Source organism: Thunnus maccoyii, chromosome 2 (assembly GCF_910596095.1).
Source record: "Thunnus maccoyii chromosome 2, fThuMac1.1, whole genome shotgun sequence".
In the NCBI taxonomy this organism is placed as follows: domain Eukaryota; kingdom Metazoa; phylum Chordata; class Actinopteri; order Scombriformes; family Scombridae; genus Thunnus; species Thunnus maccoyii.
In genome coordinates, this window is record NC_056534.1 from 2092586 (window position 1) to 2108312 (window position 15727).

Sequence of the window (15727 nt, forward strand, 5' to 3'; positions counted from 1 at the left end):
CCCTGTTTTGTATTCAAATTTCTTAAAATGATATCCTCAGTGTTGCTTTATGATCAGTTTTACTTACTTTACCAGTTTTAATTATGTCAAAGATGTCAGAGTTGTAGAGAAAACGCAAACGTTGTTGCATTTGGGAATAAAACATGGCGCCATAGTTTCTGACTTCATCCAGATTTGACAGATCGATTCATCTGCTAAATATTTTTTTTTCGATTGATCATTTTGTTCATAAAATGTCACAAAAAAGTGAAAAATGATTTCTCTTCATGTCTTTTACTGTCCAACATTCTAAAACCCCAAAATATTCACTTTCACAGAAGAAGAAAATCATACAATCCTCACATTTAAAAAATACTAAAACCATTATTAGATTATCAAAATATCAAATAAAAAACTTACAAATAAAAAAAAATATGTTAATTTTCTGTTGCTAAACTTATCAATTAATTGACTCAGTAGTGTAACGTTTAGCTTCCACCTGCCGTTAGTGGAGCTCGTTAAGCTCGATGGTTGGATGCACCCTGGGAGTTGTAGTTAACTTTGACGTTTTTATGTCCGTGGTCTTGTAGCGATGACTTTTTTTCTATCAAAGAACCAGATGTTTTCTAACACAGTTGTTCATCTTTTGTTCTGATGATTCAACCAGCAGAGATTCACGTTGATCTAAGAGAACTGTGAGACATTAATGATGTAAATGACTTTTAATAAACTGAAACTGAAGCGGAGGCGTCCTGACCTCTTTGTTGCCAGTTGAGTTGCTGGTTTAAGTGATATGAATGTAAGAGATAAACTTTCTTAAACATAAAATGATGAAAATTTAATGAATTAGTTGTAGTATCAAGAATTTTATTGCTGGATCGACACGTTTCATCAGGTTCAACCAGAACATCTGTTTTATCCATGAACTTTCTGTCCATCATTAACAAATGTAGTCGTGATCTTTAAGTTCCAAAAAATAATAATAAAGATAATATTAAATTTGATTTTAAGCACCTTTCATGTAACTAGAGGACACTTAATATACAGAAAACAAGCAGAAAAAACTACATTAATGAAAAAGCTCAGCTATAAAACAGTTGAAAAAATAAGAATTTACAATGAAATGTGTGTAAAATGTATCTTAGGAATAAATATCTTCATGTTGTATAATTCTGCAGGTTTGTCCTTTAGTTTCTAATATTATCTTCCCGTCTTACATCTGGACTGATGCAGCTGTAATAATCTGCAGTGATGCAGGTTTTTAATGTTTGACTCAATGATACTTGAAAGAACTGCTGAAACAAGAAAATACCAAAGTGACGCAGTTATATGATTAAAAAATTTTAAAAAAATTTTAAAAAATGTGAAGCTACTTAAAGAGAAATTTAACAAAAACACATTTATTGTCCCAAGTTTAAAGATGTTTGACTCTGAGGTTTGTATTTAGATGAATTGTTAAAGCAGACATCAAAGTTTTAGGGGTTAAGACGCCTCTACAGGATCTTAAAAGGAGGCGACTGACTCCTCAGTTAGTGTCAGCAGATTAAAGAACTTTGTGAAACAGTTTCTATAGATAGATGTTGTCACTTACATATGAACAGCTGTTTTTTCTCTCCGCCTGGTTGACAGCGGAGAGCACACGGTGAGATACGAGCTCTGTTAGATATACAGTTTATGTCTGGAGCTGCTGATGCGTTCAAGGCCATGAGCCCAAACATCAGTATGGTAGATAACTCGTCCAGCTGTCCTTCACCCGCAGCAGCCGCAACATTTCTCACAAACATGTTTATATTTAGCGACCAAGCCCAAAAGGCAGAGGACCCTATTGTTTTTCGTGTGTTTGTTTCTTTCTTTATTATTACGCCACTTCAGACCTAAATTTGACCCCCTAAACATGCTCGAAAACTCACCAAATTTGGCACGCACATCAGGTCTGGTAAAAAACTTGATAAAATGTAAAAATTAACCCCTAAAGTGCCAAAATGTGCTCTCTAGCGCCACCTATGTAACTAAAATGGCCGCCACGGCCTGTAGGAATGTCGTAGAGAGATCAAACCAAAACTCAATTATTCGTCTCATCAAGACCTATAAATCATACACTGACACCCCTGACCTAAATCCAACAGGAAGTCCACAATTAGCCTTTCAAAATAAGACTTTGCTCCAATTTTGGACCCCGAACAAACGCTATCTCCTCTGAGGGCGTTAATGGTATCAGCTGCAAACTTTGATAGGTGGCTACATTTATTGGAAAGCAACTTTCCAAATATAGAAAATGCAATGAAATACAGAAACGCTGCTGACATTAAAGGGGTGAACATGCCTAGACTCCACTGTTTTAATTATTTTTGGCATTCTGTGCCTTTATGAGAGACTGATAGTGGTGAGATGAGAGGAACCTCATCCGAGAGGCGGGGGGGGTTGAGCCCACCTGGACTAATCCTCTGAGACGGTTTCTTGGTTTGCTTTTGTTTTGTCTATTTGCATTTGTTTTCTACTAAGTCCCAGAGCTCTCAGGGCCACCGTAGCTTATTGTATTTTATCACTTCATCTGTAACATCAAACAGATTGAACTCTATCAGTCTGCAGCCTCCAGCGTCGTGTCTCGCCGTGTGTGTTTTTGTGTGTGTTTGCATTGAGAAGAAGATATTCTGGGCGTCGTCTGATGTTTCTGCATCACATTCATCCTTTCACATGAATGAGATCAGGATCACCTTATCTGCTCGTTTGTACTCATCTTCTAACAGGACACGAAATCCTCCGCTGTTAAACAAACGATAACAAATGACGGTTTTGTGCCTCTTTGGTGTTTTTCTGTCCTTCACATCTTCATGTTTTATTATATTTAGTAAGAAATGATGAACTGTTCACACTCACATATTTGATCTTTATTTGTGCGTAGAAACAAATTTATTCAGACTTTTCTCAGATTCACAAAGCCAGAATCCACACCTGGCAGCACCTCGTTATCACCTGCTGTGAGGTCATCAACACCCCACTGCTCTGAGAGATACGACTGACACTTCTGTTACCACAATAAAATACAGATTCTGTAATGTGTTTCACACTGGTGGAAAGTTACTAAGTACATTTACTCAAGTACAGTTTAGAGGTACTTGTACTTTACTTGAGTATTTCCATGTGATGCTACTTTCTACATTTCAGAGGGAAATATTGTACTTTCTACTCCACTACATTTATTTGACAGCTTTAGTTACTTTTCAGATGAAGATTTGACACAATGGATAATATAACAAGCTTTTAAAATACAACACATTGTTAAAGATGAAACCAGTGGTTTCCAACCTTTTTGGCTTTTGACGTCTTACAAAAAGCAGTGTGTAGTCGGGGTCACATTTCACATGTCTATGAGTTGTTAACAGCTCCTTGGTGGAGCTGTTAACAACTCATCATCTCACGACCCCTCAGATTTATCTGCTGACCCTTTGGAGGGGCCCGACCCCTAGGTTGGGAACCACTGGACTAAACTAGCTAACTGTATATAAAGTAGTGTAAACTAGCTCCACCTCCAGCAGCTACAACAGTAACATGCTGCTCTAACACTGATGCTTCACTATTAATAATCTAATGATGTCATATATAATAATATATCAGTCAGAGGGACCAAACCACTACTTTTACTGCAATACTTTAACTACATCAAGCTCATAATACTTATGTACTTTTACTGCAATACTTTAACTACATCAAGCTCATAATACTTATGTACTTTTACTGCAATACTTTAACTACATCAAGCTCATAATACTTATGTACTTTTACTGCAATACTTTAACTACATCAAGCTCATCAAGTTATCAGATTTTCTCTCAGAGAAACTTTATTTTCCATCTCTTATTTTCTAATGCAGTTGTGAACTTTTAATTGTATTTTAGGAGGATAACTAGAGAGAGAAACAAGGATTACAGTGTCCGTATTGTGGAGGTGAAGAATAATCATCCGAACTGTCACTGAGACATAAACTGAAGCTGTTTTGTGTAAATCTTCCTGCTTTGCCGGAGAGAATACACTTCATGGTTACATTTCATGGTGTTCTGGGCTCAAACAGTAACTGTGGCATTTGTTCCCATTCAGTGTGAGGCGGATTTCAGTTAATGAGGTTAAAAAGATCCCTTTCTTCGGCCTGAATGGGGAAGTTACTGTATGGAATTCCTGTGGGCTGACAAAGCGAGCAGAGCTGCAAGAGGGAGGTCGAGCCGGAGGAGAGTCCAGGACCTGAACGTTTAATTGGTCGTCCTTCTGCGGCTCTGTGGCTTTGTTCCAGTCTGTAAAACATGACAAAACCAGCTGACCTGCTCAGTCTCACTCAAACGCAAGCTTTTTTAAAAACAAATAAATCACATCTATGTGTTCTTCGTCTCCTTCGCTGTTTCCTGGTCACAGCTGCCGACACCCGTTCACAGGCCCCTCAGAAATGTTCCCAGCTGGTCAATAATCCTCTTTGTGGAGGCACATTTCAACCACCACAATAAAACCACCATCAAGTGTTTCTTTTGTCATTATCAAGTGTTTTTCCTCATAATTATCAGAGTGTGACAAAGTCTGTTAAGCTTAGGAGAGAGTCATCATTAAAAGATAAAAATGCATAACTATCACATAGTTTCTTATAATTATGAGAAGGTATAACTATGGAATAATATCTCATCATGTTCAGAAAGATTCTTATAATTATGAGGATACTATAATGAGATATTAGGTAAAAAACAATTATGAGATATCAAGTCATCAATTATAAGACATCATAATTACGACACAGTAATTCATAACTATGAAAGGTTTCTCATGATTGAGATATGAAGTAAACTTATTAGATCTGACCTTGTAATTATGAAATGGTTTCTAATAGAAATTACTCAGAACAATGCAAAACTAAGACTTAATGGTATAATATGTAATTATTCCACATTAAAATGTCTAAATACAACTAGACCTATGTTATATATGTTGTTGAGTTGTGTACTTACATTATCCCAAATGTTTCCAACAAGTTTCAAACCCAGAGAAATCTGTAATTTAATCAAAGTAATGGGCTTCCATACAAACATGTACAGTACGTGATCCACTGGGAGTTTAGTTTTGAAGTCTGATAGAAGTGATCCTTCACTAAAAAATAAACCCAATCTGTCTCCTGTTCCAGATAAACACTAACGGATTTGTGGCTGCTGCTGAGCCTACAGCTGAGGGGGAGTACCTGGGGAAGATGCCCTCCAGTTTCAAAATGATGGCGGCGCTCCTGGGAGACCTGGACACCAGTGACGGGCAGGGAAAGGTCTACTTCAGGGAGGACAGCAGCCCGGCTGTACTGAGTCGAGCCGCCGAGCACGTCAGGCGAGCTTTCCCCAGAGACGACGGAGTGGAGCCCACCAGCACCTTAATCGTCACTTGGGTGAACATGGCCGCCAAGGGGACCTCTGGTCGCGGGGACGGACTGAACACTAAGGTGAGGGACAGAATAAGGAGCCTGACAGACACATTAGCATTAGCATTAGCATCAGTAATATTATCGGATGATTTAGCTCATCAAATCTATATTGGTATTTATTTCGTAGTTTATCAATCACAAAGTATTGAAAAGTTTATTTTTCATTGTTAAATGTCTCAGCTCAGTACATACTTCAGTTCTTTTGAGAACGTGCTCTGTTTAGCATCTTCAGGGTACGCTAACCCCATTGTTGCTAACTTCGGAGCAAAACCCCCTTCACTTTTCCAGCAGTTGGGGAAACAACAGACAAGACTTTTCTTTGTCTTGAGAAGCTGCAGCATTTATTAACTGAAACACTGTCGTCTGTACTGTACATTTACTGCCATGTTGACAACTTACTGCTAACCTCTTCCTCTGCTCCGCTCGCATTCACCGTCACTTTTCTGCCACTCGCACTTGCTCAACCGCTCACTCACTCGCTACGCACACACATTACGCTTTACTTTACTCCTTAAAAGGAGCTATGCTAGTTTCCTAGGCAACAACACAGAGGTTGACTCATGTTTCATTTGGTGTTATTTTTGGCAATAAAATATTTTTTTGCCGTACAATTATTAGGGAAACCCTGGATAAGGAGGAACTAGTCCAAGGGGAGAGATTTGTACTTTTTCCTCAAAGAAAAATGTTTTATCTTTTAATAGATTTACTTTTGTTTGTGACAGCATGTCCAACAGCGGCTAAAAAAGCAAAGAATTCAAGGAAATGCTGCAGAAATCTTGAGTTTCTCAGTGTGCATGTACGCAAATACACAAAAATAAGTTAAAGTACGGTTTGTACAATACAGTATCCTATGTTTCCTTTTTGTTTTCTTGGATGCCTGAACGATGGTGAGAGGGTCCTAATGGATGCAGATCATTTTGGTGGTCATGCTACTATGTCCATTTCCTGTAGCTTAAGCCTCAGGGCTTTTTTTTGCAATCTGACCCTGAGCTATTACCTGTTCACTGTCTCCACACAGACTTTTCCAGCTGTTCAATAATCCTCCTAAACATGTGCAGTCAGTGAGAACTCCCGTATGATTTTCTGTCTGCTGCTTGCCAGATTCTGTTCAATAACGTCCTTCAGGATCAGAACACAGCTGGTCTTCATTCTGGTTTTATTAATAATGTGAATACCTGGTTCCAACACTAGTGTCACAGCAAAAGGGGTGAGGTAGGTGGAGTTGGAAGCTGGTGACACAGTAACTATTTGTGGGGCTAGCTGGCAATCTAACAGGTAATATGGTGGTGCTAGCCAGTCACAGTAGCCTGCCAAGCTAGCTGGCTTGCTAATTAACAGTTAGAAAGCTCCCCAGTTCAGTCACTAACTGGACAAAAATGGTGTTTTTCCATTACTGGGATTTACTGTCTCGTAACCGAAACTCTAGCTGTTGTTCTGGGTTTTGCGCTTGTCTCCACTGTTCTCCATCTGCTCTGGAGACAAGTTCAAGAGCTGAATTTTGGCATCCGTCAGCAGGTGGTACTAAATTGAGTTCCAGGTTCTTGCAGGGGTGAGGATGCTCACAGGGCTGTTGCACGTGATTGATCAAGCAGATGTCTTGTCACAACGAACACAACAATGTAGCAATTACAATTATTTTTAAACTTTATAACGAAATACAATGAAGAACACATTGTGGACAAATGACGACATCTATCCCAGTATTGACTCTTTAATGATACACTGTACATCCGAAGCATGTCGCCTTCTGATACTTCCCAGTTTGTAAAATACAGTGGAAAAGCAAGGCACAACCAACCACGTTTACCCTACGAGTTCTCAAAGGTTCAGGTTATGGGTAAGACCATGGTGCATCACATTTGTGGAGCAGTTTCTACTCTGGCAGCACAAGGTTATATAAAATAGGTTTGCAGTTAGTCAACAGTGCAAATTTCACAAGTTCACCAGATTTTTCCCATGCATCAACATTTTGCAGATTTACTTACCTCCACTAGTGAATCCACCCACTGCATTGATTCCAATGATATTAACTGATTTAGCTCCTACAGTATCACTGTAAATAACTACCAGCCAGGACAGAAAGTAAGTTGAACTGTGTCCCCAAGGACCAAAACTAAGAATTGCTGTTCAACATCTCCTTTGTCCTTTCAGAGAAACACTTTTCAGCTGGTTGTGGCCTCCATGGTCTCATCCTCCTACGCCATCCTCTTGTACCCCAAAGACAGCCTGAAGTTCCTCTCCACTTCAATTGGGGGCGAGAGTAAGCTCCTAGAGGCTGGCTTCAATGAAGGCCTTGTGAAGGGCTGGTGGCGGTACAGCCAGGGGACGTACTTCCGCAGCACCACAGATGAAGAGACCTCCGTCAGGGAACTTACCGAGTACGAATCTGATATCATGGGTTGATAATTTGTAATGTTTGTTTTGTGCTTGAAAATATAAGATACTTAAAAGCGATATACATTTGACATCTTTTACAAAGATTTGAAAGACTTGAACACAATGAATTTACACATATGTTGAGTGCAGTGGAAGTTTTGCATGCAGAAACAATTAAGTGGATAAGAGGAAAACTCAATTCGTTGGCCTGTGATTTGAAAAGCTTAAGTTCATAAACCAATATCAACTTAGACTAGAGAGAAGTTGTTTTTATACAACCCAACACCAGAGTACTTCCTAATGACAATATAATATATAATGACAATTTACAGTATTGGACAAAATTGCCTCCAGATCTCTTTGAGCTTGATGAGATCAGTCTTTGAACCAACAACTAGGAAATGCTTTGTTACAGATCCAAAAAACAAGAAATTACCATTAAAGACTCCAAACAGATTGGACAATACATATTCTGAAGCCAAACAGCTGCAGCACATCTAAAAATTGATATTTATATCAGTAAGTCATTGTTTTGTACACCCATCTCTGTGTTTGTAGCTTTTGAAAGGTCCACATCAATTGGAAAGAATCTGGTATCAAATATACCATTGCTGGTTTATGTTACACTACCTTTCCATTCGATTTTGTCACTGTAAAGAACAAAAAGTAGATGCGATGGGGAGTTGACTATCCACTATCCACTACATTGTGTCCTTACATTGAGACTGATTTTTCTTCCTTCTTATATCCAACCAGAAAGACAAACTCAGGACGGAGTGGGGTTTGGGTGTACGAGATCGGATCCTCACCTTTCTTTTTCGACATCACACCAGGAATGGTTAGTAGCCTTCCCGATGAAGAGGATGCCAGCGAAACTCCTGTTACTATGTTGCCAAGGAAACCTGATGAGCAACAAGAGGTGGACTTCCCAACCTATGAAACCCAGACAACGATGACGACTGAAGCAGTACCAGAAGACAAGGAGGAATTCCCAACTGAGACTCCCGCTGAGTACAAACCCAGTTTCCCAGAAGCTGAGACCGTCACGCCAGGGTATGCAGAACCGGAGACTGAAGAGCCAGAATATGAAGATTTGGACCAGGTTGAGCCAGAATACCCTGAATCTGAGACTGTCAAACCACTGTACACCAACCCAGAGAGGGTTCCTTCAAGATACCCTGACCAAACTAAGACAAGAAACCCCCAAATCTCTGAGACGCAACCAAGATACACCATTCCCGAACCCACTGAGCCAAGATACCCTGACCCTGATCCAGTCAAGCCACGTTACACCAACCCTGAACCAGTGCAACCAGTGCCACCCCATTCCCGGCCCCAGCAACCCCAGATCGTCGTGGTGGATGAAGATGAAGATCTGGATGTAAATGGTAAATTAGTAAAGCTCAAAGACATTTGGTGTTTGAAGACTCAAAAAAAGTGTTAAGAAGCATATTACTTTGAATATTTCTCAGAGGTAGTCCTTGCAAGAACTCGAGTCAAATTTTGGATCTTATATTTTTAGTAAGCCCAAGCTATTTGTATATTCTTTGGTTCTCTTCACAGTATTTGCATACAATTTGGAGACATGTGCCCACAACAGGCACAAATGCTCTGCGTTTGCCGACTGCCGGGATTACAGCAACGGGTACTGCTGCCACTGTAGGCCTGGTTTCTACGGTAACGGGAAGGACTGTGTTGCAGAAGGTAAGATGCTTTTTGTGCTGATGCTGTCTTACTCTGATACTGCTGAACTTTTCCTCTCCTACTCAAATCTCTGTTGCTTTCCAGGTAAACCACAGAGAATGAATGGAAAGGTGTCGGGTCGAGTGTTTGTGGGGAACTCGCCTTCGCCTGTGGAGTTCAGTAACAACGACTTGCATTCATACGTGGTGGCAAATGATGGACGGGCCTACGTGGCGATCAGCAACATCCCCAAAAGTCTTGGTCCCTCCCTTCAGCCACTGTCCTCCCTGGGAGGAGTCATCGGCTGGGCCTTCGCCCTGGAGCAACCCGGCTACCAGAACGGCTTCAGCCTCATCGGTAAGGGGACATGTTGTTCTTGTCCTGTGAAGTCCAGTCTGGTGCCAAAAGGTTGACTTTTAACCATCAGAGTTGTTGGCTGGCTCAATACACATTGAGTATAAACAGTGAGTGTATAAACAGTAAATGTAGGGTAAGTTTTGTTCACCTATCAAACAGTGTGGTTAGATGGTGCTCTTTTCATCCTCAGTGGCTATTGCTTACTTCACAGCCTTTCGTCTCTTTATTACAAACAGATTGTAAATGTATCTGTTCAATAATCTAGGTAATGCAGAGGTTGATATGTGTTGCCTTAAATGTCAACACTTAATAATTTCAATCTAACATAGATGAGAAGTCCTAAATAAAGAAAGTTTAAACATTTACAGTTCCTTAAAAATCATGCAACTTCCCTCTACTGATTAAAAACTGTATGATACAGCTGAAAGCTCTGGAACAAGCTAGTAAGTGGTCCTTGACTTGACTTGTTTTTTAAGGTCAACAATGAACTTAAAAGCTCAATGTTAACGTTGTGTTTACAGCTTGTTCTACTGCCCCCAAGTGGTCAAAAAAATCAATTCACGCAGCTCTAAATATGGTGTAAATTATTCTCACAGTACATTATATAAAAAGCAAAATTGTTTTTGTTTTCTGTGCATGAATCTGTTTGAGATTTAAGGCAAACTATACATTTTCTCACATTGCTTTCTTCTATCTTACTGAAGTCCTCAAAAATTAAAAAAAACACATCAGACGAGAAGGTGCCTCAGTATTTTGTTAAACCCTGCACGGCTTTGCACAGACACTCACATGTTTTTTCTGACACATCCATGCAGGCGGCGTGTTTTCCCGGCAGGCCGAGGTCATCTTCCAGCCCGGTAACGAGCGGCTGAGCATCAAGCAGCAGTTTAAGGGGATTGACGAGCACGACCACCTGGTGGTGAGCACAGAGCTGGAGGGACGTGTGCCCGCCATCCCGCTGGGATCCTCCGTCCTGATCAACCCGTACGAAGAGATCTACCAGTACGACCGAAACTGTAAGGACAACATATGAACACACACACTGTACACATCAACGGGAAAAGGCTGGTAAATGTTAGTGTTAGCACGATTCCCACCTGTTAAAGTGTTTTTTTTATCTGCTTTTCTTTCTCCTTTCAGTGATCACTTCCTCCTCCAGCCGCGACTACACCATCACTTCTCCAGACGACGAGGTCCAGACCAGAAACTTCCAGTGGCGTCAGACCGTCACCTTCCAGAGCTGCCAACATGACGAGGCCACCAGGGCGGCACCGTCCACCCAGAAGCTCAGCGTGGACCAGATCTTTGTGATGTTCGACCCTGAAAACAATCTGATACGCTACGCTATGAGCAACAAGATCGGCTCCATCCACAGTGAGTTCTAAAGTTTAAAGTATATCTGAATCCGGAAATGATAAAATCCTGAAATAATTTGATGAAAGCCCCAAAGAGGTTTGGATAAATCCCCAGTTGAAAAAAATGTACAAGGCGAGAGAAACTCAAATTATATAAAACCTCAGAGCAAAGGAGAAGTTCCCAAACAAAATGAACTGAAGATGTTCTAAAATAAAATTAAGAGCTGATCCAGAAAAACAAAAAAAGACCGGAAAGCCAATGAAAATACCTCAATTATGTCTGCTAAGAAGGATTACTAAACAGTACGTTGCAAAATAACACAAAATAAACACAAAATTTGTGCTGATTTGCTGCAAATTTTGTCATTTTTGGCCACAATGATCACAAAAAAAAAAATCAAGGAGGGGCTTTCTTGTAATGGAAGCGTTTTTAGAGCTTCTCACAGCAGGAAACTACAATTATTTGGTGTGTAGGAGACATAATTTGGGTGAAACTTATCTGCTGCTTACTTAAAAAGTCTTGGCTGTAAGTTTCAAATAACAGAAGTGTAAGTTGAAGTTTTGTTTACAATTACAAACCAGGACTCTGCAGGTTTTGTCGCTTTATTCTCAGATAACCTTCTGTAGACTGACAGCTGCAGGTTGTCAGGCTGTTCAGGTCTGGCGTGTAATTTCCACTGGGGGGACAACCCCCCCCCCCCCCCTTTCAAAATCCCGCAAAAACAGTGTTTAATACGCTACCGTTTGGCCAGCAGTCTGATTCTGGCTGAGATTGTGAATTGAGCTGCTGATTGTAAAACCGTGATATCCAAAAAGCAGCAGTTGTCTTTCAGTGTCTTTCTTTGGAGGTGTATGTTTGTTGTGATTAAAGTTGCAGACGATGCATTATCTATCGATAATATACCTGTTATGGAATTTTCCATCTTTAGAGGTTACGAGTTGGGTTACATTGGGTCAAGCTTGGCTTTGAGGTCACGCTGTAATTCTTAATCAGGAAGGAGATATCTTCTCCTTGAGACTTCAGCTGTCTGTGATGTTTTGGGGAAGGCAGAAACCTCTCTGATAGAGGGTATATCAGCATTGCCATGGTTACCAAGGTCAGAGGAGACTTCCCTAAACAACACAGATAGGTGGATGACACAGTCAGACGCTCAAACCAAAACTGCTGAAATTACATGCAACGTGACTTAAACTGTCACGGGTAAAGTACAGTCCCTTGTTTAGAAACCAGTGAACCAATCAGACTAATTTTTCATATTGTGGGCTGATAAAGACCAGGACTCGGACCTTCAGAGGACAGAACGGACAGAGACGGCATCGGTGGTGTTTACTGTTTTTGGTTCTCCACTTGGCCAAGTGCTTTCAATAAACATTTTCAGTATTAAGACATCTGCTGACCATCGCTCAAAAATATCCACAGCAGTACCAATGTCCTATTCTTCAAAAGACATACAGTATATATATTAATTGAATAACTCGACATGTGAAGTTCAGTAAAGTTATGGGTTAAACGATACAGAAAGTAAGAATTTTTTACTATTCTGGCAGGATTTAGCATGATGATTGGTTACCGTAATCCCTAAATGCAAGTAGAAATGCAGGAAATGGGACTCAAATCACAATTTTTTTGTCTTGGGAGGACCCTAGACCCCCTGTTTTATTGCCCCCCCCCCCTACTTCTCAAACCAAAGTTACACCCTTGCTCCTGGTCGTCTGTCAGGGACAGTCAGAGGAGCCATGAGTGTTATTACCCAGAGGAATGCACTGAAACACGCCTCCGACAGTTAGGTGCCTCTGTGGTGTTTGCAGTGCAACATCAGAGGAAGACAAACAGTAATCTGAGCGCGGCTGTATTTCCTCAGCTGCAATCAGAGAGGCTGTGAGAGCGTTGGCAGGGGGTGAAGGTCCGCGGCCGAGGTCAACGAGATACCAACCTTCAGTCCACAGCAGGGAGAGGACTGGGGGAGGGGGGGGGGCATCAGGAGGATCTGTTTTTTAAAAAAAAGAGGGGGGGTTAAAGGTTGAAGGTAAAAGTGGAGTTGGGGGGTTGATGATGGGATGCTTGGGGGTTCAGAGTTATACAAGCAAACACGGCTCAGCTGGGTTTTGTTGGCAATAAGTGGAACATCTGGGTTGTGTTTCCTGTGAGGAGCTGAACTTCAAACATGGAGCTCCAACACTCAGCTGCATGATGGGAACAAGAGTGGCTTTTATACTGTGGTGTCATTTATGGGTTTTAAGTCATACATAAACCAGAAACACCATCATTCTCTTGTTCCAACTTGTCAAATGTGAGGATTTGCTGCTTTTCATGGTTTCATATCATCGTAAACTAAACGTCATTGAGCTTTAGGATGGGGTTGGATGGACAAAACAAGACATTTGAAGTGTCAGCTTGGGCTCATGAAACTTATGATGGACATTTTTTGACATTCATTTTTTGAACGTGGCTTGATAACTGTATGTTTAAACATCGAGATGTTTCTAGTGAAGGTCTAACCAGTGTTCCTCTAAAGTGTTTCTTCTGTTCTTCTTAAGTTCACCAAATGAACTTTTGGAACCAATGGATCTGTTTTTAACGGTTCTCATCATGTGGTTAAATACAGCAGCAGCTCAAAGGGTTAATGTCGTGTTTTTGTCGCCATCCATGTGGCTGCACGATGAAGTGATTTAAAGCATGCGGTTGCTCCCCTGCTCTGTAATTCCAGCACAATGGAGCATTGAGCAGATGTGACTCAAAACAACAAAGTAAACAATGCTTTTATGAAAAATTCCGTTATATTTTCTGAACTGTTGCAGGTGGCCGTGTGTGAAGAATTTGCTAAGTTGATTTTAAACTGCAGGCTGTTTTTTAAAAATTTTTCTAACAGGCGGACATCAAGAGCAGAATCCCTGTTTCACCGGCCGACACGGCTGTGACATCAACGCCGTGTGCAGACCCGGTGAAGGCCTCCAGTTCACCTGTGAATGTGCGACTGGTTTCACTGGAGACGGACGTTACTGCCACGGTAAGTCTGTCCTGCGTTCAGGAACATTTACGAGGCTGTGTCGCGTTGGTTCAACTACAGATGAGACAATGAAATACGCAGATATGTGAGTATGGAAGCGCGGTTCTGTTTACAGCTTCACTAGCTTGTTGTGCTACAGATCACAACCTGTTGACTTTGTACTAAAGTTCTTTAAGAAATTTACAACGTAGTAACCATGTTCCCGAACATGCTCAGTGTCTTACACAGAACTACTCTCTGGAGACTGAAAATGTGATCGCTGTTATTTGTCTTTGGAATTGTATTTGAATTTGTACTGAGAAACTTACAGTGTAGTACAAAGTCCAGAGATTATGATATGTAGCACAACAAGCTAGCAAAGCTGTAAACAGAGCCACATTCCCGCACATGCTCAGTAGCGTCTGCCTTACACAGAACTACTCTCTGGAGACTGAAAACATGATGCTGTTATTAGTCTTTGAAGCCGTTTCTAAACAAACTAACGTGACCAAACTCTTCATGATGAAGGAACATGTCACCCAGTGCAGTTGTGTGACTCACTGATGTGTTTTTAATAGTTTTTGGAAAACAACAGAGGTCAGAATTATCCTTTTAAATGATTAATTATGTTAGTTGGCATTATTGTTATGTACAGCTGGGATGTTCTGACACAAATGTGATATAAATATCAATAAATTCATATACTTAATCAATGATTGTAGGCCATATTGTCCCTGCTGGTTTTCTGTCATTCTTTGACCAGTATGACCATGAAACAGGTATTAAATTGCATTGTGTGAACTTAGTGAACACTGCAGAAACCCTGATGTAAGACACTGAAAACTAAGACAAACATTTAAGGGTTAACAGAGCGCTTTTCCAACCTGAAACAGAGGATCATCAAGTTTTAGGAAGTTTAACTCCACTGTGAGTTACATACTTTCATCATCAGCACTTGTTACTGGCTGTGAGGGTAATATAATCAATACAGGGCTGCAACTAAGGATAATTTTCATTATTGATTAATCTGCAGAGTCAAGGGTGACGTCTTTTAAATGACTTTTCCTGTCAGAACAGTTCAAAACCCAAAGATGTTCATTTTATTATCATGTATGACGAAGAAAAGCATTAAATCATCACATTTAAGAAGCTGAAAGCAGCAAATATTTCAACATTTTTGCTTGAAAAACTAAAAGTTTCTGTTGATCGACTAATCGATTAATCATTGCAGCACTGAATCAATATATATATATATCACCCCTCTCTGTGTTATTGGTGTTTTATTGGCAGATATTGACGAGTGCAGGGAGACTCCTCAGGTGTGTGGATCCAACGCCGTCTGCAGTAATCAGCCCGGCACGTTTCACTGCGAGTGTTTGACCGGCTTCGTGTTCGCCAGCGACGGAAAGACCTGCATCGGTACGATTAACTGTGTGTGTGTGTGTGTGTGTGTGTGTGTGTTCACAGCTGTGTGGGTGGGTGGAGTGTGTGTTTCCTTTGTGTGTGTGTGTGAGACTTTGTTTGAAGAGTCCCCTGTTGCACATACA

General features: G+C 40.7%; 1 protein-coding gene across 1 annotated transcript in view; it reads left to right on the top strand.

Moving 5' to 3' along the window:
- LOC121880506 (nidogen-1-like) overlaps positions 1 to 15727 on the top strand; it is a 41576-nt gene that overhangs the window by 8156 nt on the left and 17693 nt on the right. Inside the window, exons 2-10 of the mRNA XM_042387771.1 lie at positions 5138 to 5440; positions 7574 to 7800; positions 8555 to 9186; positions 9362 to 9502; positions 9587 to 9838; positions 10654 to 10854; positions 10979 to 11212; positions 14064 to 14201; positions 15471 to 15599. Coding sequence (XP_042243705.1) covers positions 5138 to 5440; positions 7574 to 7800; positions 8555 to 9186; positions 9362 to 9502; positions 9587 to 9838; positions 10654 to 10854; positions 10979 to 11212; positions 14064 to 14201; positions 15471 to 15599 — 2257 coding nt within the window. The remainder of the gene's footprint in view (positions 1 to 5137; positions 5441 to 7573; positions 7801 to 8554; positions 9187 to 9361; positions 9503 to 9586; positions 9839 to 10653; positions 10855 to 10978; positions 11213 to 14063; positions 14202 to 15470; positions 15600 to 15727) is intronic.